Below are 27,454 nucleotides of genomic sequence, written 5' to 3'. Positions count from 1 at the left end.
ATCCAGCAGACAATGTTAATAAAATGTATAATTTGTTTTGAGTCAAAGTGCTAAATATAGTTAAATAAATTGTATTAAATGTTTGATTCCTTTTCACCAATAGCTGCCTGTACCTGCATGTTTTGGTCAGTTCTGGGGTTTTTATTATTTGGTTTCCCATTCTCTTCTTGTTATACTTGCAACATCCCTCTTTTCTTGGCATCCACTTTTTTGTTTCTTTTTCTTCAGTGTTATTCCTGTGTCTTAATACATGTCTTATTTTCAGTATCAATTTTTTCCAGGGTTATGTCAAAGTCACTGTTATGGTCCTAGGTCCTGGAGATGAAGCCCCAGTGAGTAGATTTTGATACCTGGATTATTACTGACAGAGTAGTTTGTATCAACCAGACATTATTTCTTATTAGGTTTTAAAACCCATCAACCCTTTCTGAGTGAAAATTTAAATGTTCATCATATCAATGTTAGTGATGGTCATGCAGGACTTGAAACTGAACAACTTCCAAAGATGACTCAGAGACCTACAATCATGGACAAATTGTGTTGGAAAATGCCAAAAACGTGAAATCATAATCATAATGCCTACAGAATAAGTGTCAACATCCACATTCCCCCTTTCAATGTTGGAAAATGGTAAAATGCAAACTTGTGTCAGATGAAAGTGTTTTGTCAACATTGCAAAGGGGTGGGGAGGGGCAAAATGTGTATAGAGTGATTTTTTTCCAACTCTTCTGACCAAGATTGTAGATTTAACTCTCATTTCAAGTACCTACCCAGTTCCATGATGTGTTTGGAGTCCTAGTTGTCTTATCCAGGCACATACAATACAACCTCTCCTTGGATTAAAAATAATGATTGTTTATTTTTTTTTGTAGTCTACCTCTAAAAGTGTAACTGAGGATGACACTGATGACATTGAGTCGTGAGTACTTTTAAGTGTCTAGTTAACTTCTGGACATGTACAACTGTGGGTGACCTCATGGCATAATTTTTGTAATTTAATACCTTGTCAAATGCATACTCATGTTGGAGGCATGGTGGAGCAATTGCTAGTGCATATACTCTGGATCTAAAGAATCTGGATATTGTCCTGTGTTGTGGTTTTATTTGCTCATGATGCCTCTCTTTTGTCATTTATTGTGTGTTGGGACAAACTGACTAAGATAAAGCTGAGGATAACCTACAGTAGACTAGGACTACAGGAGTATCCAACCTCAGCAGAATAACAATAGAAGTCTCAGTCAATTGTACTGTGCTATCAAAACAGGCATGAAGTCAGTCAGTCAACTGGTCTATTTAAATACATATTTTATTATTGTAATAAACTCTTTCCTCATATGTCTGGGATTCCAGGTCTAGGCATTGTAAATTCAATACATGTTTTTAAACAACCACACTTATGCATGATTGTTTCAGAAATTTGCTGCAGCCTTCAGGTGTGATGCTGCGCCCAGCTGTCTTCTCACTGAAAGTATACAGAGCTGAAGATATCCCTCAAAGTGAGTACTGCATTATCAGATGTTTATGGTTTTTATCATGGATAGGTCTTGTTTGTTTGCATAAAGGTTGTGCAAGGTTTCCAAAGATGGTTAAACTCTTAAATATATGATGGAGAAAATTTTTCATTGTGACTGGCTGAGAGCAGGCCAATTTATTTATTTATTTATTTATTTTTAATTTGTGCTGCATTGCAAATTAAAGCATCTGTAATTTTTCAGTCATGTGATAAGTGAGTAATCATGTGAATACTCAAGCTATTAAGGAATTACACTTCTCGTGATGTTTGAATATTCTTTTAAATTGCACTCGCAATTTGTCATACGGTCAAACCTTTATATAACAGCCACCCTTGGGACTTGAGGAACTGGCCTCTTAATACAAGTGGCCGCTTAAAACAGGATCACTAAAAGTACTCACTGGGCGTGGTCTCATGATATGGTACTGTACTTCAACACATTGCGGACATCTGGAAAGTGTTAATGACACTAAACAGTTGATTACCAGCTTACAGTAGCTTTATACATGTTACTTATTTATAGTGATAATGGATCGCATTTTAAACACAATAAAATACCGCATAAAATTACATGTGGCTTAGTTTATATTCAAGGGTGGCCACTTACTACAGGTAAAATAACAAAGAAAGACAAACATAGGACTCCTACAGAGTGGCCGTGGCTGCTTAATAGAGGTGGCCACCTACATGTAATACAGGTAAAAAATTCAGCATTTGCATGTCGAGCGAAAAATTGGGACTTTGAAAACTTGCCGCTTAATAGAGGGTGGCCACTTAATACAGGGCCATTTTATACAGGTTCGACTGTAATAAGTGAATGCCAAACAGTGTAGTATTCCGACCAGATTTTTAGCCAGATGGGCATCCAAGGTGTCCTGTGGATGGCCACTTATTAAAGAAAATCATTTTAGTTTTCATATGCTGCCTTATAAATTGTTCATTTAAGCATCCACACATTGTGGATGCCCACTTTTCAAATCCTGGCTAAAAGCCTGATTCTGACCTTTTTTAACCATTCCTTAATTAGCATTTGACTGTGTATTTTTATTGATAAAAGGATGAACATTGCCACAAAATTTTGTCATCCTTTGTTTCTTGCAAATTGTAAGGCTGACTGGGATTTTGTTGTTATCTATCCTAGTGGACTCTGGGTTCTTTGAAGGAGTCAAAAAAATTTTTCACGTTAAAGAGGTAAGTTGCATTAATTTTGCTACAACATAATCAGCATAATTAAGATTTGGTTCCTTTAAGGTCGTAGGGTGCAGTGAAAAAACATATGGCTGCTTCCCTTTTAATTTGGAGGGATCTGGAACAGGATATATGGTCCAAGATTTGGATCATGGTTGAATCCAACCTGGGCAAGGATTCATTTGTTTCTTTGACGCACCATGATAATCTTACAGTATTTTGGGGGTCGAAATTATGTTGAATCACAAATGCTTATTCTGACACAACCATACTTACATGGCTGTAGGAGAAGGGATGCAAAATTGCCAACTGGAAGAAATGAATGAGAGCGACCAATGAAACTGCCCACATTACTTCAAATACTGCTGGTCAGTACTGGATCTATCCGCTCAATCAGTTTAACAATGTGATTGTTCTTTTTTTTTTTGTAGGACCAGAAGGAACTTGTAGATCCCTATCTTGTCTTTAATTTTGCTGGACGAAAGGTGAACATTGTTGGTTTATGTTCTTGTTTTCTTTTGTTACTTTAGAGAACAATTGGTCACGCAAATAACTATTAGAAAATAATTATTATTTAGTTTCGAACATTTAAGGTGGCTCTGAACCCCCTAGACAGAATGTTTTGAAACTTTGCAAACAGATGCACCTTATCATGCTTATCACTGTTCAAATTGTATTGTATGGGGTTTAGCAAGCTTGCGTTTTTAGCTACAGCTGTATAAGCACTTAAAGCTAGAATTAAAACTTTGTTAATTTCCTGTCAATAAATTAACAGGGAGAACTGTTGGTATGGTTCCCTGTTAATATATAAAAATAATAACCATACCTTGTTTACTAATGATTGGCCATTTGTGTGGTACCATTATTGTAGGATCATATGACCAAGAATGGTAGTATTGACCATCAAAGTATAAGGGACAGGAAGAGGTGGAAACTATTGTCATCCACCTTAATTGAATTTACTTTTGATATGAAACAAATTTCACCAAGTAAAAAGAGGCACATCCATGATTTATTGAGGGATGGTGTTGGGGAGAAGTGGTGTTGTTAGAGGGAGGAGGTAATTCCCTACTGTGTCCAGGAATTGTGTGCTTCACAGAAGAGAAGGCTCTTACAAATGGCTTCTCTTAGGTGGTTGTTGTTATCTGTACATTAAAGTTGAGAGTGAATCTTATTTCACAGGCAAAGACAAGAGTACATTACAATTCAGATCACCCTGAGTTTAACACAGAACTCAATGTACTATTCAAGGTGAGTTTCCCAAATAAACTTAGATAGAGTTTCTGGTTAACAATAATACCTTAAGGTTACAGTATACCTTCGGGTCGGCAATTTTCTTCAAATTTGGATTTTTGGGTCAAAATAGTGGTCGAAGAATAATCTCTAATTTCTGAAAAAAAATTTGAAAAAGGTTAAATATTGGCGGAGAAATGGCGGTTTTACGTTTTCACCGGAAGTAAAAGTTTACCTCTTGATTGACAGCCCTATAGCGCGTATGCAATCAACCGAGACGATTTTCGCGGGAATTACCTATATGGATGTCACGAATTGACTACTCAGTTGATCAGCATTGTTGTTCTGACTACCCAGCATCTTTGGTATTAAGTAAACATAGACCACGTTTAAACCATGGACTAGTTCGAAAAAGCGAAAACAGCGAAGAACGAATGAAAATACATCAATGAGTGAAGAGGCAAAAGTTCGCCACGCGGATGAAGCTATAGTTATCGTATAAGGCGGGCAAATATTCGTGGTAAGAGAAAAGAAAGGTTCTGTAAAAATTTCGGAACTTGACAGCAATAACAGGGATGCTGACAGAGACTCTTCTGATGAGTCCGATATCGACGAATCGTCGGACTCATTGAGACCATTTGAAATATTATCCATGCACAGCTGCCCACACACAGTTGCTCTCCGCGCTTTCTTTTGTTTGTTTCCTTCGCTCAGCCACTCTAGCGTTCGTATCCTTTTTAGTCTTCTCCATTTTGCCAGACCAGCTTCAAGAAAAACCGAGCTACAGAAAAATTATCTCTCTACCTTCGGTTCCTTGAGCGCATTGCGAAACACAAGAGTGTTTTAGAGATTCGCGCGTAAATTTCACCAGGAGGTTAACGGTAGTAAACTTTCCCTGCACTGATTGGCTTAGTTATCTGAGAACCCAGTTGAAGGCGTTTGTGGGCGGAGTTTGTTTACGCAGCAGAAAATGTTTCTTAGCGCTGTTTTCTCGAATAAATTTTTTCACTTGAAGCAGACACTTTAAAGAGTTATAACTCAAAGGGAATTTGTTCAATTGCTCTTAAATTTGGACAGTGGCTAGTTTAACATATAAACTACAAAAGCGTGTCTGGGAATTGTTAATTTCGAAATACTTTTTCTTCGAGAGCGATTTTTGTACGATCACTCCACATTTTTTTAATCCTATTTCGAAAATGTTCTGTAACTTTTTACTGCAATTGAATATGCCAAAACGCAGACACGTTTTTTAAGCGCTTTGGGCCCTGAAACCGAGGAAAAAATTAAATTGGCGAAAAACGAAATTCGCTTTGACTTGTAGCTTTCGAAAGGTGATTCGGGCGCTCGCATTTAGTGGTCGTGAAAAATTTGACAATTCATTTTCTTTCATAATTCTTGGTATAGTTTGATAGCCAGCCCCATAAGCTTTAATTTGATATAGGGGTTTAGGTATCTACAGCTTAAACTGCACGCGCTACATCGCTTGCGCGCGAGACACCCCTGAAGGTATACTGTAACCTTAATTGGCAGAGTCACGAAAGTTAGATGTAGGGAACATTGACAACATGGCTTAGTGTTATTGATCTTTTTTGCAGTTCCCATCCATGTGTGAAAGGCTCAAACTACAAATATTTGACTGGTAAGGTTTTGCATGGTCTCTATGTTAGGAGTCTATAGGACTAATTTTATAGCATTTGTATCAGTGTGAGATGTTCGTGGGTTCATATTGAGATTGTTAGCTTTACCTCAAGGTCCTGTTTTTCAGGCCGTATTTTGCAACTGGTAAAATTTATTCAACACTTTTATATGTAGACACTAATAAACCTTTTCATGGTTTCTGACACCATGTTATTTGGGGGGCAAACATGGCAAAAATTACAGGAAATGCATGGCAAAGATGGAGAACCTAATGTCAAACAACTCGCCGAAAATTCGAGTTCTTAGGTATTTATAAATTAAAAATGAAAGTTACTACGTAAAAGATTTGATAGATCACATTTTCATGAAAATTTGAATTGCAATTCCTTGCCTGACAGTAAATCTTCAAATTTATTAACAAAATCTTCTGTGGATTATGTTCCTTGTAACTCATGAAACACTCTAAACGTCAATCACTGTGAACTTATGGGGATATTCAAATGTTTAACTTTTCCTGTACATTTACGGCATTTTTTTCTGTGTTTGCCCCACAAGTGAGATGGTGTCAGAAACCATGAAAAGTTCTATTGTCAATGTGGCTTATTTTCCATGTCCATGATGTTGTATTTGATCTCAGGGATCGATTAACAGCTGATGACTGTATTGGTACAGCTTACATGCCAATATCTGCTATCTCAGGACAGGGTGATGATGGTAAGCATATGTTGTATTCTCTGAAGTGTTTTACACTAAGGGGTGAACAGTGATCATTTAATGGCTACAGTGGGCAACAAAAGTAGCCGAGACATTTATAAAAGGTTATTCTCAATACTTGTACATGTACTTACCCCTTACTCTCCTTCAAATGCATCAGCGTATAGCATTAATTCTCTGACACCCCTGGGCACCCAGGTATGGGAGAAAATATGTCTAAGACACTCAAAAAATGTTTTCCAACACTTCTGTCACTCATTGTAGCTTCACAGGGAAATATAAGCTTAGTTTCCCTAGGACTCCTTGTTTTTTAAGGGTAACATTGGGGTCTTAGGGAAACAAAACTTAAGACTGCATATACTCTTAAGAGATGTAGGACATGATGTGTACTAGTCTATTTGAAAAAGATGTGCAGTTGTTTCTTTTCTGGTTGGCATCCATTCCCAATGAATTGAATAAGCTCTGAGTGAATTTCTAAGCAGGTCAGGATGCATCTCGATCGATGGGACAGTGTTATAAGTGTTGTTTAACATAATTCTGTTTACAAAAAGTTCAGGCTGTATAGACTGATCAGATAAACTGTAAGTGTGGAGGTTGCAACCAAAGAATCACCTGACTGTGATATTAAATTTCTCTGCTTGGGGAGAGACCATTGTTTTTTTTGACGGGTGGGAGGGGGGAGGGGGGAGGGGGGAGGGGGGAGGGGTTGTTTGGGCAATTTTCTGGGGCATGAATTTTTTTTTCTCACCTTCAGGTTGTGCACGATTTTTTTCCCTGGGCAGGAGCTTACAAGTGCACGATTTTTTTTACATCAAAAATAGGACCTGAATTGTAGATTTAGCTCTTGCTTGATAATTTTCCCGATGGCTCCCCTTGCATTCTTTTTTTCCAGAAGTTTTTGTTTTTGGAAGTTGTCCGAATAACCACACCTCAAAAAATAATGGTCCGTCCCTTATGGCGGACTCTTAGTTGAAATGTTTTGTTCTGATTCTGATTATATCCAGGCTTCCTACCCATGTTTGGTCCTTGTTACGTCAACTTTTATGGCTCAACAAGAGAGTACTCTGACCTACCAGATGAATATGATGACTTAAATATGGGAATTGTAAGTGTAGAAAAACCCTTTCATTTACTTCACTTAAATGTATTGGGGTCCACTTGCGGTATCCACCAGCATTAATCTAAGAAAACATCACCCAACTTGGTGCACTTACTACGCATGATGCATTGTAATCTTTGGAACACGATGCACAATTTCCATTTCTTAATCATTCACGATCGAGATGTTGAGCTACAGTTTATTTGGCCAAAGCCATTATGCACATGCTGTATCCTCAGGTAAGGCATTGTACCTCTGTTCCAAGTCTTTCCACCTAGGCGCAAAACAAATTTTAACACTTGCACTATTCACCATATGTCCACAGAAATCAATACAAAGCTTGTGCTTAAAGTGTGGATGTTACCCCAACTTCACACTCTACAGAATTTTTGTCTTTTAACTGAGCTTCAACCATGGACAAATTGTGTTGGAAATGTGCAAAAAAACACGAAATCATGACCGTAATACCTACAGAATAAGTGACATCACGCCCTTTCCCCCTTTTAATGTTGGAAAATGGTAAAATGCAGACTTGTGTTAAATATTAGTCTTTTGTCAACATTGCACAGGGGTTGGTAGGGGCAAAATGTGTGCAGGGTAACGTTTTCCAACCCTGGTGACCAAGGTTGTGGCTATTTTAGTGTGCAATCCTGTCAGTGTTTATTACAATACCCTTTTTGTTTGGTGTATTTTGCAAAATTGATGTTATCATACTTTAGGGTGAGGGAGTTGCTTACAGAGGGAGAGTATTGGTAGAGCTGGAAACTAAACTGGGACCTTCATCAAAGGAACCTGCTGAGGATCTTCAGAGTCATGAGATTATTCGTGTGCAGGTGCAGTAATAGTACTGAGGTATTACTATTCTTGCCCATTCAAAGGTTTTACAGGAGGAGCAGGCAGCGTGGCCGAGTGGTGACGGCGCCGGACCACCAGCTGAAGTTGTTTTTCTGTAGACCCTAGTTCAACTCCTGGTCATGCTTGTAAATAGCCAACTGGTCTGCCTCCTGCCAGTTGGGATTTTTAAGCCAATTATGTTTAGTTGACATATTTGTTTCTTTCAGTTTAAGTGGCATGACTGTGAACTACAACTGTAGCTAGGTGTGGCTAAGCGCATTGACCACCGTAAACAAGAACATTTTGAACATTTCTTTTTACAATCTAAACTTCAGTAAATAGGAAACAAGTTTTTCAAGGATACATGTGGTTAGAAACATGACACTGCGGTGATCATCACGTACTTTGTACTTCTATTTGACTGTTTGCCATCTTGTTGTATTGCATCTTTCTCCTCTAGCCATACTTACGCAGGCGTAAGTTCAAGCTCTTTGCGTGCTTCTTGGAAGCGTCCATGATATCATCAACAGATGGACCAGTGGAATTCGAAGTTAGCATAGGTGGGTGGTCTATAAACAAAAAAAAAAGACTTCTCTAGATATCCTTGGATTGTCTAAGGCTCCATCCGCACTACGCCGGAGGAATTTGAAAACGCTGGTTTCACTCTGAAAACGCACCAAATGTTTTCCGAGCACGCTACGCCGGAGGAATTTAAAGACCCAACAATTACCGGTTATTTTGGAGTTGTGTTTGAGGAAAACTCGCTCAGGGAAAACACATGATTATCGTGACGTCATCGCTTTTGAAAAGCGCCGTTTTCAAAATGTTTTCCATCCACGCGAAAACGAAAAGCCAGTGTTTTCTAATTCCTGATAAGTGTAGACAGTAGGCCTAACCGTAGAAATGTTAGGCAGTGTGGACGCTGTCTAAATGAAGTTCTTCAAAGACAGGCAGTTACCACTTATAGACGTCACAAAAAGACAAACGATTGCGCCATAGACGATAACTTGTTTCCGACTTTGGGATACACGACTCAATAATGGTAGCCAACATCTTGAAGTCTTGAAATGTACCCCGACTAGTACTGACTTTACTGTCCATTAGCCTTTTTCTTAAAGAAGCTGTAGCTACACTAAAATGAAAATTTCGAGCTCTGTGTATTACAGTTGCTATCCTTACTAATGAATGTTTTTTTTCTACAAGGAAATTATGGTAACAAGCTCGATCAGTCAGTGCCTCCTTCCTCCTCGACCACTCCACCCACAAACGCTGTGTATGATGGCTGTTACTATTACTACCTTCCATGGGGAGACACTAAACCTTGTGTGTGTGTGGACAGTCACTGGGAAGATATTTCCTTCAGATTGGACAACTTGAATATCTTAACCAGACTATGTGAACGATTGGTAAGTATGAATCAGAGTGGGGTCGTGTGACTGGCTTTTGAATATCAAGTTCTTTGAACTGCAACGCGAGGGGAAGATTGGCTTTTCGGGGGCTAATGTTTAATTTTCGTCTTGCTAACAGGAGAGGAACATCGAAAAAGTTCAGCTCAGTTTAGAAGCTAATGCACCGACTGCTGAAACCGCTTCACTTCTCATATCCTTGTTAGATCAACTAATTAGTGATTGCAGGTTAGTGATAGCATGTGATTTCCAGATGTGTAAACAACTGTACAAGAACGCGTTAAGTTTTTTTTTATTTTTTTTTTAGGTTTGCACGCTTACAGTGTGAATAACGTGAACAGAGATATTTGATTTTCCCACTGCGTAACAGTCGGAATAGGGAGTTTAAGAATACGGCAACGGGAACGTCGCGAAACAAAAGGTTTAATGAGCGGAACAATAGCTGTGCACGTGCTCTATAATTCTTGGTACATTTCTTTCCCGTCCTCTGTAAAACAACAACGTAAAATGACCAAATTCTGCATTGTGTGGAGAACGTGAACCACGATGGATAATTTTTAAAATTTGTATTTCGAAAGTTTTGACAAAGGGAAACAAACTGAATGACTTTAGAATATCGCGAGATTCGTTGGTCAAATATAAATTCATTTTTAAATCGAAATTGTCCTCAGCGTCAGCGTCGTAGTTACGTAACTCCCTAACAATGTAATGGTGATGCACGTCGAGGTTATTTGAACAGAGAATGAATGTGTACTGCAAATGTGCAAAGGAGAAAATGGTCAGCCGTATTTATGTGATTCTCTGTCCGTCTTTTAGTCAATGTGCAATTTACACAAATGATCATACTCCCGGATATCGAGCTACTTCAACTTCATACAGTTTCTGCTCCCCGGGGATGGATTAAAATGTGTAAAAAAAATTTTATGTGCTTATAATTAGGAAACCTTTACCAAAGATTGACAGCTCTACCCCTGGTGTGAATGAACTGGACTTGAAGATTCAGGAGACGAGGATGATGGAAAAGGTTTTGTAGATTATACTACATAACAATAAGTAGCTTCCAGGATAACTGATGGTCTATTTCGCCTGCTATGCAATGTGTCATTCGTACAGTGTATGGTTGCTCAGTTACTAAGTTTTATTCTTGTTTTACATCACAAGTCTTTCGTTTTTAACAGTTGGCCATCATGGAAGAGGCAAACAAGCTTCGTGAAAGTGCGACTGATGTTGCAGAGGCTATGTTAGAAATTGAGGGTTACATGCAGAGGTTGAAAGACATGGCTATTGAGGTATGTTCACGCTTCTTTGCAGCAGCTGTAACTCGGTAACATTTCATCTTTATTATCGTTCTATTGGGTTATTAAAAGTGGCTCACCAGACGCAGTGCAAAAGTTGCAAAGCCATAGTTAAGTTCTTCGTTCTGTGTGTGTCTTTGTAAATAACGTGTCCCATTTTAGCCTCTATTTATACACATTCTATTAGTTTTGCTATATTGTCATGTTTGAAAACTATTACGCTTTAAGTAGCAGTGAACGTCTTCCTTTAGAACGTTTTTCTATTGTTTACCAAAATGTGCACAAAGTTGATGCAATGTAGCCAGATTTTTATTTAATTTATCTGCCACATTTCTCTGATGTTTGTTCGTGGGCATTAAACAGAACATAAGGTGCTCATTCTTGAACAAACGTTTTCATTTTTAACGTTTTAGCCCCAGAACAGCATGCCTGATGTGGTCATTTGGTTGATCAGTGGCACCAAACGAATTGCATCTTTCCGCATTCCAGCTTACGAGGTTCTGTTCTCACCACAATCTGATGCTTGTGGTCAGTACTGTGGCAAGGTCTTCAACATGTTTATGAAGGTAATTTGGCGTTCATACATCAAACACGAGAGACAGTGTTTCATCGGGATATCCAAACAATGAAAAGAGAGTTGAAAATACGACGCGTAGCGGAGTATTTTTGACGAAATTCGAGGTGTTTGGATAGCCGATGAAACACTGTCTCCTCTCAATCGAAACAAAAACTAAGGAGTAAACGGAGAAGTAAAATCGTCAAAATGTATGTTAATTAAGAGCGGGTTTCCAAACCTCCTTCACGGTTGTGATCTTCTTTGTTTTGACGTGATGAATTATTAATGAGTTTGAGAAGTAGTACATGTACATGCTCTGGTTCGGTTTTGCACACTTCAAAAATTAAATATACTTAGTTAATACAATACCAGTGTGTAGTTAAGTTCGTATTTGTAAAGCAGTCACCTTTGGCTGCTACTAATCCTAATACAGAGACCCCGATCGTATTCCAAACTGGTTAACAGGACAAAGTTGCCATCGTTTACCAGAGTGTAGGATAGTTCTGCATTGATCTTTTGCCTTTTTCACAAAATATACAGCATTTATTTTTTGCTATTGTCTTATTACATCTAGTACCCAGGTAAGAAGCAAATGAACCTGGAAGACTTTCCAGAAGTGCCTGCTCATGTTCGAATGATAATCTGGCTGGGCCTTGAGAAGCATCAAGAGGACTGGACCAACAGGGAGCAAACAGAGGGCGACTTCTGTGTTTATGCTGAAACGGTGTGTGTTCATTACTTACTTACTACTCTCGATTTTTAGGTGGTCATGTTTTGTTTGGTTGGACAACTATCCTGATAACAGACCAATGTTCAAAACGCTTGTCTCCCTCTCTACACTTGGCAGGAGTTGTCCCATCTCTGACCTTACTGTCTGAACCACTGTGATGTTATAATTCACACAGATTGTGCTCGGTCCTCCGTCAATTGACCTTGTTTGGGGTGTCAGTGGCAATATAAAAACGGCTGCTTTTTAATACTAACTTGTGCCTTATTTTGAAAGAATTCAAGTGTTGTCAACAGCCTTAAAAGTGTACATAGTATATATTGTGTGTATATACTCAAACATGTCAAAGTATGGTGTATGTTGTTAGACCCTGAGTTGTGAGCATCATATACGTTGTGTATGGACCCTAAAGTGTGAGTTATGTGGTTAGTATATGCGGGATGTATCCATCTCAATATCAGCTACGAGAGAAACATTATGTTAACCTTGTAAAATTCAAGGAACGTTATAAATAGTGCCCTTTTGGTCATCTTGTATTGATAATTTGGTTCCCTTTCAATTTAGTATGAGAATCAGATGAATGTGCTCGGTACCTGGACCTCCAAAGGACTGCCCCGCCCTTCCTGGTCAAATGCTACAGGAGATGTAAGAATGATTCGGTTCAAATTTCCGTTGAGTTTTGTTTGTGATATCTTTATGGCTTGCATTGGCTAACTTGCTTTGTGAACGGTGTAGACAGGATATTTAGGCAGATAAGATTGGGAGTTGAAGCAGAAATGTACAAGCAGTGTTTGAAGAGGATTCGTGGATATGTAGGTAGGAAGGATTTAGCAATGAGTTCGTGCTGAAGATCATTAGAACACATGAAACATGTGAGCTCATGTGCACAGACGAACTTCAAAAAGGGACCTTTTTAGTTAGAAAGTTGCTATCATGTAGTACGTCTTGCAGACCTAGAGTGCAATAATGGTATCGTTGAATATATCTTTTTTTAAGCAAGTGTTTAGTCAGATTTAGTCATGTAATTGTAAATTGTAGTGGAAAGTAGAAAAACAGTCTTTCCTCTTTCGCTGAAGGCCTTGTAGACTTCAAGTCGACCTCGTGAATTTCAGAGTAGAATAGCTAAGCGAGAGAAGCGTAAACAAGATGAAGGACTTTTCTGAAAGTCTAAAGGCCTTGGTGCGTAGCCTTGTGTCAGTGTTAGGCGTTGTATTTTTCCTAAGTAAAAGTGACAAAAATTCACCCATAGTAATTAATTTCAGGTGAAATTGTATAAAGAGTATTTTGTTCCTCCTGCTGGTTGGCATTTTGAGGGAGATTGGTTTGTGAACCCCGAGCTCAGGTAATTATTAAGTTCTAAAGGAATTCGAGTTTCCAAACATGTGCTACACACGGACAATGAAAAGTAGAATGGTTGTAAGCAGATGTACATGTGCACTGTAGGTACTAAGTTAGAATCTCGCGTTGCGTGTATGAGTACGTACAAAAGCTCAGTATCACTTATTTAGATTAAGAAATTGATGGTTTAAATTTCTATGCTAATGTTTTGTGGAGTTTGACAAACCTGGAGGACGGAAAATTTAGATATAAGAGATAAACTTTACAAGACGCCGGGAAAGACAATTCAGAAAATCCTACTTGCGGGCTAGCTTAATTTCGCTTTGAATATCTGGGTTTTTAGGGTGCAACACCACACGTGTATGTACGAAACATATACGCAGAACTGGATTTGTTGTGAATTAAGGGTGTTGAAGTATTGCCTCTGTAGTTCTACAATTATTACAACGACGCATAACGCTTGCAGGCCAAACTCGAATATATCAGTTCTTATTGGAGGATTATTTGATGATAGAAATAGCATCAACCGAAAACTCGGAAAAAATCCGAGTTCCAGATGGGATTTGAACCTACAACCCTCCGTGATCTTGCCGGACGCTGTTACCACTGAGCTACTGGACACTCTATGGCGAGCAAGGGTGAAATGTGGGTCTTTGGCTAAAACGGCATCGCGTGGTCACTCAGCTTTTTAATTTCAGCGTAGTAGTCCTTGCTATGTCTTTAATGTATTGCAACGACTAAAAGCGTTACCTTAAAGAATTGTGAGCTGATAAAAAAAAAAATTACATGCGCATATTTCTGCCACCAGCATGACGTATGATCGAGACAGTGGTCACAAAAGCTTCCTTGAGGATGTGTTTGAAAACGAGTCTCGTCTTCCAGGAGGTAGCTGGGGACCTTCCTCTGTACCCTGGACAGATGTGGTGAGTATTGTTGACCACACTATGGTGTATTCACTCTTTGAGACCTGCCTCAATAAACTTTTTTTTTTCCTCTCATAAGCACGTCACTGTTGTTTAATTATTGTGATCAAATCTCTTGCCTTTTCGGCAGTTAAATGTCAGGGCCGTAGCTGGTAACAGGCTTGTCTCATGCAGTCATTGTTTTCGTTTGTTTGTTTTTTTGTTTTGTTTTGTTTTGTCTTGTTTTGTTTTTTTTTGGTAGTCATCATTAACACCCGTGATACCAAGGAAGAGAATTTAGCCATGGACATTGTCACAATAATAATTTTTTTCTGTCTACGGCCCTGGATGTTCTCAATTATTTTCTTACGGAACTACACAAAAAACTGTTTAAATGTTGTTGCGACAACATCTAGTGCCTTTTCGGTGGTTGATTTTCTTAAGATATCACTCGGAGTTAGCTGCTCATTATGTTTCTATATTCTTTTCTTGTACCTGCTAAGTGTCATTTATGGACGTTTGGCCGCAAAGTCATGTAAACCTTCATTTCTGTTCTAGCGTGGTGATGCTGTGACAGCCAGGGATGAGATCGGATGTCCAGAAGACTGGGAGTGGACCACGGACTGGGCAGTGGACTTGAACAGAGCCGTGGATGAAGATGGTTATATATTGTTTTTGTTTATTGTCTTATTCTCTTTTGTTGTTATTAATCTTGCAGTTAACGTTATGTCTCTTCTCTTTCTTCCTCCTTATCGTTTATTAAATGAATAGGCTGTCTGAGTTTGAACAGGCCAGGATGATTGTGTGGCGTTCATTATTTCTTTTCAATTTTTTGCTCTTTTACGGGCAAACTGTGAGGCATCGTGAGGAGTGGGGATGCAAGTCTGTCCCAGGCTACCTCCCCCACCCAGGAAGAGTAGCAATGTTTCTAGTAACTTCACGGTACAGAAATTAGTATTATGTTTGTTTTCTAGGGAAATGCTTCAAAATCCTACTACACTCAAATATTTTTTTAACAATTCAGCCGTTAACAAATTTCCATATTGAGTGGAGATCATCAATTATGTGAATAATTAAGTCGCATGTTTTGGCGCCATTGTATTTCAGGTTATGAGTACACAGTAGAGGCCACGTTTGGTGGTTATGGACCAGTAGAAAAGACATATCACTTGTGTCGACGACGGAGATGGGTCAGGAACAGAGTGGTGGTGAAGAGTCCTAAAGTGGAACAGGAGCAGGTGAAATGATAAGTTACACATTCGAAAAAGTGATTCAGAAATAAATCAACATACAGGTGTAGGATTCATAACACTGTTTGAGTTACTACTGGTTCTTACCTTGACCTGAGTTGTTTTTCTTGTTTTCTGTGTATTTTACTTAGAACCTACACTTGAAAAAAATCCATTTCTTTAGCCTGCGTAGCAAGCGTTTCCGTGGGGTTTGGAAGCAAAGAAAGACCGAGGAACGGGATTTTCGGTATTTTGTCTGCGTGGAAAATGGGGCGAGAACCAAAAAAAAGAAAGAGGGGGTAGGAGAGGGGAAGGAAGGAAACGCTTGCAGACAAACCCCTGGATTTTGAAAACCTCCGTTCGCCAGCGAACGGAACTCGTGATTGGCTGGACTAGACCAGTATTATTGACACGTGTCGATCAAAGGTATTTTGATACCTTTGAGTGCCAGACAAAAGGGGAAGACGCGTTTGGTTAGAAAACGCTTTAACTTTTCTCGCTGAACGAGGATTTAGTCGTCAGCTTCGACAGTACGGTAGAAATCCTGTAGTGCAATGCCTACGCTTTGGTTTTTCGAAGCCTGTACATTATTGCAGAAGCAAGCGCGACACAATTTACAGCTGTTCCTTTAATTTTAACATCACTTTCTTGAATGCCACATGCGCCAAGGACAAGATAATAAACCACGGGACAGAAAATTCGCACTACTGCGTGGGAAAACCTAGTGATTTCGTCTGGCTTGTTACGTGGCAACATGTTGTCGTAGGTACTCTGACATTTCATTAGAAGCATTTTTGTTGGCAGCATTTAGAACCTCTGGGTACAATTCTGAATGATTTGTTATAGTGTTAGCTGCGGCATGCAAGTTTTTGTCACATAATTGCCTTACCAAAAATTTAGTCGTCTCGTCGCGGGGAATTCTTACGAGGAAATTTTATAAACAACTTTGACTTGGAGGCCGCCTAGGGGAAGATAATCTTTATTCAGATACTGGTCAAGATTATCGTTATTTCCCCTTTCAGATGTTTGAAGCCTCTCCTGCCCAAATTACAAAGTTTGCCTAGAAGACTTTCCGTTGTTTGTTTTTGCTGCAGGCGATAACACTCGAACCGATTTGCGGATCTGGCGTTTCCAGCAAACGCTTCTTTACTGGAATTGCCTTTGTGGGAGTTGACTTGCTAATTTTACCTTGTATCGATTCCTGGACGAATGAATACAGTGATCCAAGATTTCGAATCATGCGAGCACAAGGATTACTAACGCGACTGGAATACTTCTCACATTTTAACTTTCTGGCAGATTTGTGCTAAAACCTCACCCTTGCAGTCCTTCCTTTTAGACGGATTGAGTAGAAATATAGCTTGATTATAAATTACCAAATTTAATTCATCGAGATTTCTCCGTTCCTACCGTGCGCTCGTTGTTTCAGACATATTTTGACAAGTAAAGTTTATTTTGGTTCAAAGTTCACTTCCGCTACGGAAGGCCGAAGATCTTATTGGTTAATTTATGACAGCCGATGACAGCACGAAATCTCAGTGTGCGCACTCAGGCATGAAAGGCCAAGTGGGCGGTTTTCAAAATCCAGGGGTTTGTCTGCAAGCGTTTCCTTCCTTCCTTCCCCTCCCCATCCCCCCTCTTTAACTCGCTCCATTTTTCGCGCTGTAATTCTTTGCTCCCGAACCTCACAGAAACGCTTGCTTTGCAGGCTACCATTTCTTAGTCCAGACAGTTTTTGTTTCCTAGTTTCATCCTCGTATTGCGTAAGTTAAGTTGGTGTTATCAAGGCCGGGCCAACATCTTTAGGAATCATTGCTTCGTCTTGAAGCGAAGGTTGATTGCCTCTTTTTTGGGCTTTTTTTGATGTGTGCCTTCTGATTAGACCAATCCAAGTCCTTTTACTGGCCTGTTTACCACCTTACTACAACGCGATCGTCTCCACTGTCTGTCTCCACGCACCAACTCAGTTCTTGTCTAACTGTAAATTTCTTCTCTTGTTCGTTTGCAATACAGCTGAGAGCAGAACAGTTGGCCTTGGAAGGCTGGGAGTATTCCCCAGTCTTCACCATGAAGTTCCATGCCAAGGAGCGCAAAATGGACCTGGTGCGGAGAAGACGCTGGCACAGGAAGATGGTGCAAGAGGATCCCAGTGCCCCCGCGGTCTTCCATATTGATGTTGGGAGCAGTGATGATGTGAGATTTAGTGACTTTGTGAAGTTCAAATTATTAATTTGTTTGTGTTTCTCAACGTTGTTAAACTAAGTTTCATTTGATAAGGGTGATTTCGTCTTTATTCTCATTATTGTGGCTTCCCAGTTCCCTCTGCCATACTGCATCGTTGGAGGTATAGAAAGAAAGCCAAAACTTGTATTTTACGTTTTTACATTCATTGAAAGACAAACGACGCAAATTTGTGGCCTGGGTGTGGAGGTCTACTTTTTCCTTTGTTTAATGCGGAAAAGTGAATAACGAAGCGCGCGAAGTGTAAAAATAGAGTGCAAATTATTGGAACCCCGCGAGAGTCAGACAACATAAGCGTGTTCTGAGAGAAATAAGAAGAAAATGAACGCCAAATTTTCGTTTCAAAAATTGTTACACTTGCTCACGGGCTTGAAAAAGCGTCGAGTCTTCCACAATTCATTTTTGTTTGTCTGAGTTTGTCTGAGTTATGACGTCACTCGTGCGCTTCGCTATTTAGAGCGGTTCTCGTTTGAGTGTGGAAAAGTTAGTTTTACATCAAGTACGCTTCACGATTGCCTTAAAAATCTCGCGCCACTGTTTCATCCAATCATAAGTAAAACCAATTGTGACACGTTCGCACACGTTTTCCCGCGCTTTGCGTCAGCTACATGTAATTACTTCGAGTTTTGATTGGTTCTTTGTATTGTCTGTGTACTTTGTGATTGGCTAAAGTGATAACTTTGGGTTTGGTTTTCGAGTTGTTTTCATTTGAGTGCCCAAAAGGTATTGGTTTTACGTTACGCGATTGGCTTAAAAAACTGGCGCCACTTACAATCAGAAGGAAAACCAAAACCAATCGTTGTTCGTTCGCACACGCTTTCCCGCGCTTTGCGTCAGCTGCATGTAATTACTTCAAGTTTTGATTGGTTCACTGTATTACCTGTGTCTTTTGTGATTGGCTAGAGTGATTACTTTTGTTTTGGTTTTACGACACTCAATTGAAAACCGTTCTACGAAAATGTGGGTTTTATGCAGTATTCGTACTGAAGTCTCGTAATTTGTTGCACTTCCCACTCGACTATTCTATATTTAACTAGTTTGTGTTACTTTGTTTTAAAGGACAAGGAACAAGAGACAATGATGAATGCTCCCAGAATGTTTATAACATTTGACAGTAAGTAAATCACTGAAAGCCTGTTCTTAAGTCTGGCTGCTTCAGATTGTTTATTTTTCATTATTCCACTTAACGTTGATAAACCACCTCTTATTGTTTGAGACTGGTAGTAGTGGTTAGGGTGGAAAGATGTCTAACTTCAATGAAAATCGTTCTTGATAAGGTGACTTCTTACAATGTTGTCTTAGTGAGAAACACGACTCCACAAGCAAGCATTTGCTTTTACCTATATCACGTATATGCACAGGTGGTTGTTGTTGTTGTTGTTGTTGTTGTTGTTGTTTTATTTGGCGTTAATTGTGCAGCTTTGTTAAGTACTGTTTAGCTTACCTAGTGCTAACCTACAGTTCTTACCTTGCAGAGCCTCACAAGTACCAGTTGCGGGCCTACATCTACCAAGCACGTGATCTCCTTGCGTCTGATGCAGATGGCTTCTCAGGTTACAATACACAGATTAAAATAAGTAAAATTCATCTTACTGTGTGTGTTGACACGGCTTGGATGGTACACGCGCCTCAATTGGATAGAACACTATTCCTTGTTTCAGTTGCGAACCTATAAATTTGTTTTGTATTTGTTGACAGAGACTGTGCTTATATTTTCATATTTTGAAATTTTAACATTGATTCGATTTTGATGAATGATGTTGATAGACAGTTCATTAAAATTTTTCATCACAAATTTTCACAGCGCAGCTGCGCATCGTCCACTACTTGCTCGTAGAAATTGAAACATTTTACTGTCATCTCAGCACTGTCAGTCTCGTCATGTCGCTATAATATTTGTAGTATATGTATTATGTTATAGATAGGACCCTGCGCGCGCCCTGATTGGTCAAAAACCCATGTTTTATCAGGGTATGAAACATAGGAAAAGCATGTTTTATTGTTTTGCGCGTGTAAAATCTATATCATAAGGCAAATGAAGAAGCCTAAGCCGTGTTTTACACTGTGATAAAATACTCCGGACATTTCAGAACACTCGAGAAATGTACAAAACACTCGCCTGCGGCCCGTGTTTTGTATATTTCCTTCGTGTTCTCAAAGGGCCGTCGTGTTTTATCAAAGTGTAATACACGGCTTAGGCTTCTTTATTTGTTACATAAGTCAAATTATTCTGGCATTTTGATTGGTTCCTACGTATGGTCTGTTGGAGGACAGACGCACATATGTTGTCATTCTAGATTCCATGTTGCCTTGCGTCTGTTCAGTAACAGATCACGTATTTTTCGTGTTATTTTCAGACCCTTACGCACGTGTAGTGTTTGGTACTCAAAGTCAAGTCACAGAAATCCTAACAAGCACAATATGTCCAACGTGGGATCAAACCTTGATCTTTGAGAACGTTCAGATTTATGGCAGTATTGACAAAGTTGCTAGACACCCTCCTGAGGTTATCATCGAGCTGTTTGACAAAGACCCTGTGGTAAGTCAGTCTCTAACCTGCAATATGGCGTTCTTTTTTCCCCCGTGCCCCGTTCGCCAAACAACGAACGCCTGATCGCTGGTTAGTCAGCACTGAAGTCATCACGTCACGTTTCTCATCAGTGTAACGTGACGAAACAAATGACGACTGCGATGCTGAATTAGCTCTGGAAGTTGTCATGCAACGCTGTTATGCAATGATGTGACTTGCTGGCGGTGTTTATTCAAATACAGTGTTGTGTTCCATAAGCCTCCTTCGGGACACTCCTCTTGTGTTAAGGAAAGCAAAGTAACTGGTTCGCCTCCGGCTGGTCGGGATTCTAAACGATGTTATCGGTTAGGTTAGATTAAAGAAAGTAATTTTATTGGTTAGTTTATTGGGTAGGCTAAAACTGATACTGACTGATTCCCACACCTTTCCTCGAGATGTGAGAGACTTCAGTTTAATTAGTTCTTCACTACGCTACTGCTAGACCAATGCAAACTGCTTTTCCCTCGAGAAACTAACGTAGCAACTCTCCAGCAAATTGAAAATCAAGTAGCTCCCCACACAAGAACGTTTGCGCTGGTTCATTTCACATTTTGATTCCACCACCCATGACAAGTTTTAAAGCTTTTATCGAAGATTAACGATTATCTTCAACGTTTTGTATGTAGGGTCAAGACGAGTTCATGGGTCGTTGCGTGGTCACTCCGCTTGTGAAGATGAATGGACAGGAACCACCAGCTCCCAGGCTGTTATGGTATGACGTCACACGAGTCGGAGAGGAAGCTGGGGAGATACTAGCCGCCTTTGAACTCTTTTTGGTAAGTGCAACTACGAATACTGTGGTTGTTTCTGTGAGACTAGAGTTAAATGTTTTACTTACAGTTCTTTTGCTGTGATAACCTTGAGATAAGAATGTGTTGTCTTCTGAAACGGCATTACGCAAGCTGACACAAAAAGGAACGTTCCTGTCTGGTACCCATTTTAAGGAAAGCTTATCATGAGTTATTATTTTAATCAGTCAAGACAAATAACCAAGGAAAGGTCATCTGTTCTGCTCTGATTCGGACGAGAATTGCATTTGGTTTTAATCTAGTGCATGGATTGTGGAGTACGATTCGATTTTGGTTTGTAGTATTACTGTGAATAAACTTTATGAAGGAAGTAAAGCTGCATTTCGCATCATTTTTAATATCCTCTGGTCCTTTTTACGTCAGGATGAAGGTGCAGATTTACCTTTTGCTCCACCGATGAAGGGACCCCTGTTTCTAGTACCCAATGGAATCAGACCAGTGATGCAGCGTACGGCTATAGAGGTATGCAGCTTAGTAAACGTTGTTTACCCGATAGTTAAAATATAGCAAGGGATTGTTTTACTAGGACCGGAGAACTCAACTTTTGCAGATGATTGGCCAATATGTAGGGGAAGACCAGATTCTTCGTGAGTGGGAATATTACAAGGTCTCTAATGCTCCTTAGAAGATATCTGGTCACTTAACAAAAAGATGCAAGTTAAGTCACATGAATATTCCGTTAATAGACTTAACTATCATCATCTTTGTAACCATAATTTGCAAGTTACCATTTCGTTTTAAATGTTGATCTGCAGTGTAACTTATCATCTGAATTTGTCGTCCAGTCAATAGGTTTATGACTTCACGATGACCTCCATGTCCACCTGTATCGTTATTGCTTCAATTAATTCTCTTCATACCTTCATATAAACAGAAATGACTTGTTGCGGTAGTCCCCGTGTAGTAGGTAAGTCCATTATGGATTCCTTTCCATTATAGGTGTTGTGCTGGGGCGTCAGGAACATGAAGAGATATCAACTAGCCAGTGTATCCTCACCCAGCATTGAGTTTGAGTGTGGTGGACATGTTGTTCATTCAACTGTCATCAAGAACACGCAGAAGAATCCCAACTTTGATCAGCCACTTTTCTTCTTCGACGTGGTAAGTTTTTTTTTTGTTAGTATCAAGTTTCGTAGTACAGTGTAGTACATCGGAAAACGGAAGTTTCTCGTCACGTGCGTACCTTGTTCCCGCGAGATTGACGTCTATGAATCGAGCTTACAGTGCAACTACTCGAACCAGGCCACCTAGAAGAAAACTAACCAATCAGTAACGGTCTGTTTGACGTGAAAACATAAACACAATCGACTCCTCTGCGTTATATCCACCCTTAGAGATTCAGTTCCTGAAGGCGAATTATATTAATTATAAATCTTGCTCGAAAACTTTAGCTTGAAAACTCATTTAGTGACAACTAAACCGAAACCCTTGAAAAGCGCACAAACTTTAGGATTGACATTAACCAATCAACAAATGGAAAAGTTTCCGGAGAGGCTCGCAACAATTCTCACTGATTTTGTTAAGATCTATTGTTGTGTACTGAATTCATCAATGTTATTGGTTTAGTCGAGAAAAAGATCGCTATCCTTTGATTGTTCTTAAGTAACGTTTTGATTGGTTAACTCTTTTCCAAATTGGCCGGTTCGAGAAGTCGCATTGTAAAACCTCCATATCTCTGAAGTCTGAAGTTCAAAACCTAACTAACGACTTCGTTTTTGGCTACCTTCAATCAAAAGTACGACGACAACCAACTAACATTGAGGAAAAGAAACATATAAAATGGATCGAAATCTACAAATCAGAGTTTACGCGTTTGTGAAAGGCGCAGTTAAGTAGTTAGGGACGTCACTTCCTTTTATTTTTGTGATCAAATTCAGTGTTCCCATTTTGCAGTTGCTTTACCATTTTTTCTTACCCCAAAATATGGAATATACGTACGAATGATAGCTTTTGTTAGAACTAACAGATGGAATTATTTCCTTTTTGATTATTATCGTCCCTGAAGAGTACTCTCTTGCAATGTCCAGAAGAGATGTCCCAGTCGTATTTGAAGCTATAGGGGAATCCTTGTTTACAATATTTGCCTCATTAGCATAAGCAGTTCAGTTTCTGATGGAGCTACAAATAAATCAGTTCTGAATATTGAAAGGTCACAGTACGATTAACTTCGCCAATGAATATGAACGTGATGTATTAAATACTTTTTGAGCAACACGGGTTTAAAAACTCAAAATTTTACTAAGAATGTATGAGCTCATTAGCGCTTTTGCCACCCAGAAATTTTGCAGTTTTTGAAAGACAATTTCTCCTTGGATATTACACCCAAAGAGCTGAACATTTCACCATGTATTAAATTTCACTAGCTCTTAAGCTGCCTGGAGTCAATTTATATCTAACATCCGTCATGTTCCCTTCTGTACGCAAAGCTGTATGCAAATGAACACAAATTTAAACAAGGACGTCAGCATGAACCCCCCCTATAAGAACACCTATACAACAACCAGTATACTGGGTCCATCTGGGTATCAGCAGCGGCCTAACCGCTTGTGGTTCCTCTGTAGACGTTTGCGATTGCATTTTCTTATTTTTCTGTGCAATATTTCACCCCACAGTACCTCCCAAAGGAGGAGTTGTACACGCCGCCAATGAACATCAAGGTGCATGATAACCGCTCATTTGGTCGCAAACCTGTTGTTGGCATTCACTCTATGAAGGCCATGAAGAAATTCCGCTGTGAGCCCGCCAGTGCAGATGAACCAGTCGAACTGCCTTTAGGTTAGTTGGTACATGTATGTAAATTCATGCCAATAATGCTAGACTCCTGTTCACAGCTGTTTTCGTCACGCAACTGTTTAACAGGGGCGAATCGTTGCGTGAAAACTCTCATACAGGGTGTTGAGATCAACATAGGTAATGTGACAGACGGGTGAGGTGCTAGGCTAAAGATTCACATCAGTTTAACGCAAGGAGCTTGCGCTTTGTTCCAGTGTTCGTAAAGAATCTGAAAATGTGTGAACATCGTTCACTTTGCCGCTAAAAATGTTAAGCTTTCCGTCATTGCAACACGATTTTTGTAATGGTATTCAAAAGTTTCTTAACATCCTTTTCAAACAGTGCTGGAATCATATCCTCTAACAGGAGAGGACGAGGACGAGTCGACAGAATGTTAGTAGTTATAAAACCGAACATGTTTTTTACGCTATTGTCTACATTAACATTTAAAGTTGCGTTGCTCTCTATATGAGCTGTCTGCACTGGTAATCCCGCATGTAGTAGCAGCATTTGATAGTTTCGTGGCCGTATTTTGTTTTCCAGCGGAGAGTGAAGCCACCAGACATGGTTCCTCTCACATTATGGACATCAAGGAGGAGCAGAAGAAAGGAGCCGTAAGTGGAACAGTTATCAACATAGAACTTCTCCTTAAGCCCTGGCCTAACGGACTCGCAGGTAGACGCAAGTTGAAAACTTGGGTCTACTTGCAAGTCCATTTGGCCAGGCCTTGCGTCCACTTGCGATGACTTGCGCCCACTTTGGTCGAGATCAAATATGCACGAAAGTCGATGCAAGTTTTTCACCATCTGGCCACTCAACCCAAGTGAACGCATGTTTAGTGACGTCTATAAATTTTTATTGGCCAGTGAAATATTATATAGGATATGTCTGCCTTGGGATTTTTGCGGCTTGTGTGTTGGCGTGTACTTGCGAGGAAACGTGCGAGTCCGTTTGGCCATCCAACGTAAGTCTCATCGCAAGATCAACTTGCGGCTACTTGCGACTACTTTCGCGTCCGTTTGGGCTTCAACAAGATCATCAGCACGGGTGAATAGGTTATATTCGTACTCTTGGTATTGGACTGGATTTAGCTTACAATGGAGACTCGTGCGGGGAATATCGTTAAAAAGAGATTAATGTCAATTGTATTTGAAGACTCTTGGCATAAGCCTTAGATGCAAGTTAGTTCCTGTACAATACCGAGAATACGCAAATGGTCTATTGTCACGATGTATCAGCAAATTCTATGAGCTGACATTCAGGAATTAGAGAGAATTGCATTACTCCCCGTGGATGCGCGCAAGCTTGATTTGTCAATTTTGGTGATGGTGTAACAATTTCTCTAAGTCTACTGTATAGGATAACTAAGTAGTCTTGTATTTTTGTTAGGAACAACAAGATGAAGACATTGATTGGTGGTCGAAGTTCTATGCCTCTGTTGGTGATATCGACAAGGCCGGAGTGTACTTGGAAAAAGGATATGATAAGATTATGGTGAGAAGATGTAAAGCTTCTTTCTGTTGGAAATCTAACAACTCTGAGGAAGGATCTTTACTCTATACCGGCGAGCAGGTTCTCCGTTCGGGGATTAGATAAGGAGAGGGCGAAGGACCTTTCCTTTCTCGTCAGAAAGATCTTACACGAGAGTATTGCTCTTCAGCCAGCCTACCTTTATACAGAATCTCATATATGTTCCTCTCGATGTGTGGATTTACATAGTATAATTCTAAGTCTAACTCGAGGATGATGTTCAAATGGTTTTAAAAGCTCATCTCGTGCTAAACGATCGCTGAGTGATTCCTTGTTTAAATAGTAATATTTAGAGAGGAAGCCACATCAACCTTACCTGGTTTTCATGCGGATCCTCTATCCTGCTCGAATTGGAATTTGTTTAATTCTTGGAACTCAGAAGTTTCAGAACTGGGACCTTTGATAAAACATTATCTGAAGGATGGTTATGAACTAGGGAATTTCAAATGAATCATGTTTGTTCCCAAGGTTTACGGAACAGAGCTTGAGAAGGTTGAAGTGTTCAATGGCTTCCAAGACTTTGTAGAAACGTTTTACATTCACCGCGGAAAAGTGAAGTCGAAATCAGAAGAGGAGGAGACTATTGTAGGGGAATTCAAGGTAAGTGAAGTTAGAATTCTAGGGAGTGTCCTCAATTAGTGATGTTATCACTACTAGCATTTTACTGACACTTACAGGAACTCAGTCACGGCATTTTGAGTTATTTTGGCCAGGTACAAAACTACCTTTAAACTGGAGGAAACCTGAAAATAGTAGTTTACTCAGGGTTCGTACGGGTCCTGGAAAAAACCTGGAGTCTTGGAATTTTACTCTGGCATTTTCCAGGACTGGAAAATCCTGGAAAGTTCTGGAAATTTATTAAACTCGAGTAAAAAATATGAAATGTACGGCAGACAGTAAGGAGAATTAACATTGAGATCTTGGGAGTGAAAGGGTAATGTGAATTTTAGAGTCCTGGAAGAATCAATCTGAGTCCTGGAAAAGTCCTGGAAATTTGTTTCTGAAAAAGGTTACGAACCCTGTAATTACTAAAACAGAAAAACACCAAAGAGACAATGATAAACCATAGAGGAACAAGGATGGTTAAATGACGGGAGGATTAACACGGATTACAAACGACGCCGAACTTGAAAAATTTAGGATAAACTTTTCAAGATGCGAAACCGTGACGTAGCTCCTTTAAATAAAGGTATAAATCATCCCAGAGCTTGCTCTTGTGAGACCAGATAGTTATAATAGGGTTGAAAATTGGCTGATAACAAAGACAATACTAAAGTATCCAGTAATGAAATTTTTATTGCGTTGCTCTTAACGTGCCAATATTAACCTCATTCGAAAACAGTTCTCAAACAGACCATTTTTACAGTGGTCTGTTCAGTGACCTGGCTTTTGAATGGTAGCGAGGCTGCCGGTGACCTAGTTTTAATTAAGACCTCATTGCTGTTGTTGTGTGAATCAAGTTGCTCTTATGCTAACTAGTTCGCATTTGAATGAGAAAAGCAGAGGGGTCTCTATCAAAGCAAGGTCACCGCCAGCCTCGCTTGCATTCATAGGTCAGGTAATTAAGCACTCAATTGTAATATGGCCTATCGTAAAAACCCCTGTTTCTGTCGAAAACGTGATTATTGGAAAACTTTCAGTTGGTCTTGATATACTAACGATTTCTCAAAACTAAGATTAAATGAAATATATGGCAATTTGTAAGGAGAATTGAAATTTTATTCTTCCTTCTTTTCAGGGATCTTTTCGGTTGTACCCTTTACCTAGTGACCCAAACGCTCCTTTGCCGCCCAAGATTCTACGAAAACTGCCTCCGAGTCAACCTGTGGAGTGTGTTATAAGATTATATATTGTGCGGGTA

The 27,454-nt window shown here is 39.6% G+C and overlaps 1 protein-coding gene across 3 annotated transcripts in view; it reads left to right on the top strand.

Annotated features, from left to right (window-relative positions):
- Window positions 1-27,454, top strand: part of LOC110049673 (myoferlin-like) — a 56,949-nt gene that overhangs the window by 18,306 nt on the left and 11,189 nt on the right. For all 3 annotated transcript variants that reach the window (XM_089292208.1, XM_089292197.1, XM_089292205.1), the window contains 34 exons: window positions 282-332; window positions 873-919; window positions 1,414-1,496; window positions 2,655-2,704; window positions 3,133-3,186; window positions 3,884-3,952; window positions 5,530-5,573; window positions 6,210-6,286; window positions 7,291-7,391; window positions 8,105-8,218; window positions 8,680-8,779; window positions 9,423-9,625; window positions 9,747-9,853; window positions 10,565-10,649; window positions 10,804-10,914; window positions 11,334-11,486; window positions 12,051-12,200; window positions 12,768-12,848; window positions 13,466-13,545; window positions 14,350-14,464; window positions 15,002-15,104; window positions 15,551-15,681; window positions 17,686-17,865; window positions 18,973-19,027; window positions 19,389-19,466; window positions 20,271-20,452; window positions 21,109-21,258; window positions 21,655-21,753; window positions 22,231-22,392; window positions 23,904-24,066; window positions 24,607-24,677; window positions 25,453-25,557; window positions 26,062-26,193; window positions 27,332-27,451. In XM_089292208.1, coding sequence (XP_089148334.1) covers window positions 282-332; window positions 873-919; window positions 1,414-1,496; window positions 2,655-2,704; window positions 3,133-3,186; window positions 3,884-3,952; window positions 5,530-5,573; window positions 6,210-6,286; window positions 7,291-7,391; window positions 8,105-8,218; window positions 8,680-8,779; window positions 9,423-9,625; window positions 9,747-9,853; window positions 10,565-10,649; window positions 10,804-10,914; window positions 11,334-11,486; window positions 12,051-12,200; window positions 12,768-12,848; window positions 13,466-13,545; window positions 14,350-14,464; window positions 15,002-15,104; window positions 15,551-15,681; window positions 17,686-17,865; window positions 18,973-19,027; window positions 19,389-19,466; window positions 20,271-20,452; window positions 21,109-21,258; window positions 21,655-21,753; window positions 22,231-22,392; window positions 23,904-24,066; window positions 24,607-24,677; window positions 25,453-25,557; window positions 26,062-26,193; window positions 27,332-27,451 — 3,606 coding nt within the window. The remainder of the gene's footprint in view (window positions 1-281; window positions 333-872; window positions 920-1,413; window positions 1,497-2,654; window positions 2,705-3,132; window positions 3,187-3,883; window positions 3,953-5,529; window positions 5,574-6,209; window positions 6,287-7,290; window positions 7,392-8,104; window positions 8,219-8,679; window positions 8,780-9,422; window positions 9,626-9,746; window positions 9,854-10,564; window positions 10,650-10,803; window positions 10,915-11,333; window positions 11,487-12,050; window positions 12,201-12,767; window positions 12,849-13,465; window positions 13,546-14,349; window positions 14,465-15,001; window positions 15,105-15,550; window positions 15,682-17,685; window positions 17,866-18,972; window positions 19,028-19,388; window positions 19,467-20,270; window positions 20,453-21,108; window positions 21,259-21,654; window positions 21,754-22,230; window positions 22,393-23,903; window positions 24,067-24,606; window positions 24,678-25,452; window positions 25,558-26,061; window positions 26,194-27,331; window positions 27,452-27,454) is intronic.

Source organism: Orbicella faveolata, unplaced genomic scaffold (genome assembly GCF_042242905.1).
Source record: "Orbicella faveolata isolate gen_17 unplaced genomic scaffold, um_ofav_v1 contig_1, whole genome shotgun sequence".
In the NCBI taxonomy this organism is placed as follows: domain Eukaryota; kingdom Metazoa; phylum Cnidaria; class Anthozoa; order Scleractinia; family Merulinidae; genus Orbicella; species Orbicella faveolata.
This window is presented reverse-complemented; position numbering and strand designations above follow the sequence as displayed.